Source organism: Frankliniella occidentalis, unplaced genomic scaffold, assembly GCF_000697945.3.
Source record: "Frankliniella occidentalis isolate FOCC.00 unplaced genomic scaffold, Focc_3.1 Scaffold37, whole genome shotgun sequence".
In the NCBI taxonomy this organism is placed as follows: Eukaryota; Metazoa; Arthropoda; class Insecta; order Thysanoptera; family Thripidae; genus Frankliniella; species Frankliniella occidentalis.
The window spans coordinates 1,273,711-1,276,206 of NW_026267167.1; the positions used below are offsets into that span (position 1 = coordinate 1,273,711).

General features: G+C 43.7%; 2 protein-coding genes across 2 annotated transcripts in view; one reads left to right on the forward strand and one right to left on the reverse strand.

Moving 5' to 3' along the window:
- Positions 1–2,496, reverse strand: part of LOC127749177 (actin-binding protein WASF1-like) — a 62,798-nt gene that overhangs the window by 12,246 nt on the left and 48,056 nt on the right. The window lies entirely within an intron of this gene.
- Positions 142–2,445, forward strand: LOC127749169 (uncharacterized). Its single transcript, XM_052266290.1, has 5 exons — positions 142–732; positions 1,165–1,338; positions 1,428–1,592; positions 1,888–2,056; positions 2,145–2,445. The coding sequence occupies exons 1-4, from the start codon at positions 631–633 to the stop codon at positions 2,044–2,046; spliced, it is 600 nt and encodes a 199-aa protein (XP_052122250.1). The 5' UTR covers positions 142–630; the 3' UTR covers positions 2,047–2,056; positions 2,145–2,445.

The window sequence follows — 2,496 nt, forward strand, 5'->3', positions numbered from 1 at the left end:
TACCCCACCCCCCTCTCTCTCGTGCTAAAATCGTCAATCGACAAGATGTCACCTTACTGTGCACCCCAGTTCATTTAATTCTATAGTCTATATTCTATAGTCTAAAATATTTCAGTGGTGGGAGGTCCACGGGGCCGAATTATTACTTGCACGAATATTTGGATAATTTACATTTACTCATTTACACTTCAATAATTTCGTGCCGATCTAAGCCATAGAGACCTGGCCTTGTACCTCTCTGCACGCTGCATGATTGTACCAGTAATCCGACACAGTTGATGTGTTATTTCTTACGTTTCAGTTGTGTAAAATGTTACAAAAAAATGTTACAAAATCTGCTAAAAACACGGAAGCCCCCCTTTCTCTTTAACAACGGGCCAGTTGTTTGATATCCGGCTTCCAATCTAATACGTTCTTTGTTCTCGGTCTGTGTCCGCACGCCAATCCACCTCTGACCTCTGTCCGGACGCTGGCCGCGCATGACATAAGCACTCTGTCTCCGAGAGGACGCTGCCGCGCGTGCTGGGCTACGGCAACTGCCAGAAACACTTCCGACCACCGACCGGGAGGGTCCAGGTCCTGCAAAACGAACCCATACCTGAGCCACATTGGTTCGGGATCGTCGCAGACATGAAAAACCGCAACGCTGGATCCAGCCTGGCATTCCAACTCGTGCTCCTAGCTCTCGTGTGCCAGGAGGGCAACCCCGGCAAAGTTATACACTCTGTGATTGTAAGTTAGACGATACCTTTGTCAAGGCCCCTCCGAAATTTGAGCTATTTTGTCAACAATGTGCTTTCACTAAAGACAACGAAGCACATCATATGGATTTGTCCACCCAGAAAACTGATTGGTAATGGCAAGCACCTTATGGTTGGCTCAGGGAGCAGCATAAAACATGGTTGAGACAATAATGACAACGTGATGGAAACACCATAGTTTTGGTCTTCACAACAACGATAATGTTGCATCAACCATATTTTGTGGTGCTTCTTGAATTAACCATGCGATGGTCGCTATACTGTTGCTGATCATTTTTCGGCATGGGTGTGGCATTGCAACGTACTGGCTAACTTCATTACTAAACTTGTGTCATTTGGACAAATTCGGACCAATCTGTGTGCTTTGACAAATGTAATTTGCTCTGCGTCTATGTTTGAACAGGGCCCTTACATTGCTTATTCCGAACGCTTTTACATGTGCGAACCAAACAGCAGCCTTCTTCCCTGGACACTAAATCTCCGTGGTTCTCATTTCAACCCATATAAACCAAAAAAGTTACAACTCTTGACAGGCAATGTGACGGGTGTAAATGTACTTCTTGATAAACACGGCTGGGTAAGACTTTTCAAACCCACTTCAAATCAAAGTATTTAGCATTACAAGTAGATGAAAATGGATTACATACGAAACCCTTGATATAACAGACGAAAATAATTTTGGATATTCGATCGAACAATCAATGGAAGGAGAACGCATTTGTCTTTAACTTTAATAAAAAGGGTGCATGTCAAGTTTGCAAAGAACAAGGTCCTAATTTTTACAAGCAGATTTTTAAGGGAGAAGATAAAGGCGCCTGCATAATCCAACCAGTAAGTCTGCTCTATCACCACTAGGGTTGGAAGCCCTGGAAAATTTCTGGAAAATTTCTGGAAAATTTCTGGAAAAGACGGAAAATTTCCCAGATTTTGGAAAGTTTTCCGTTATTTTCCGTATATTTTCGGAAAGTTTTCGGAAATTTTCCGGAAAATTTTGGAAATTTCCAACCCTAATCACCACACTTGTCAAGTATTTTCTTTTTCTGGTTCAAGAGTGAAAACTGCTCCCTTGTAGCTACAAACATACAAGAGTGATGCATCTCAAGACACTGGTGGCTTCTATTTACAGGGAGTTTACGAAGCTAATAACACCCCAGTGGACTGGATTAATCCAAAAGTTCCACTCATGCCTTACGGATCCTACAGGTTCAGACTCACGTTTGGCAACGCTGAGAACCTTTACGCATGCTGGGTGATACATGCTAAGACAATTCCGAAAACCGACTAGGACTGGCAACGTTCGTGGTCATTTCGTTTTGACACATACATGGTCCAAATAAATGGTTGCAACTGGATTACTAATGTCGTTATCCTTATTTGAACTAGGTGCAACCGCCAAGGGACGCCTTTCGCTGCAGCACATTAATTTCGCTGGGCGCATACATAATGCAGAGGACATATCGATCGATACCCTCTAAGTGAAACCGCTCACCGCCTCGGCGGCAGCGGACAAGCGCTCAGCTCACTCCCCGCCTGCGGACAACCGCTTACCTAGCATGGCGCTCCGTTTAACCGCTTAAGTCGCATTTTCGCCGAAAACGTAATTGTGGTATCATTCGAAAGAGAATTTCCGTCTCTTTCGTATGATACAAATATATTACGGACAGTTTCCGCACTGGCTGTCGCTTCCCGAAGCCAAAAATTTCCCGAATTTGTTTCAGCTTTGACTAATTAAAAA

Excerpts from the sequence above, each read along its gene's own strand:
- LOC127749169 (XM_052266290.1), top strand. The coding sequence starts at position 631 with ATGAAAAACCGCAACGCTGGATCCAGCCTGGCATTCCAACTCGTGCTC. Across the intron at positions 1,339-1,427 it reads TTCTTGATAAACACGGCTGG|ACGAAAATAATTTTGGATAT; the intron begins GTAAGACTTTTC and ends TTGATATAACAG. Across the intron at positions 1,593-1,887 it reads GCGCCTGCATAATCCAACCA|GGAGTTTACGAAGCTAATAA; the intron begins GTAAGTCTGCTC and ends TTCTATTTACAG.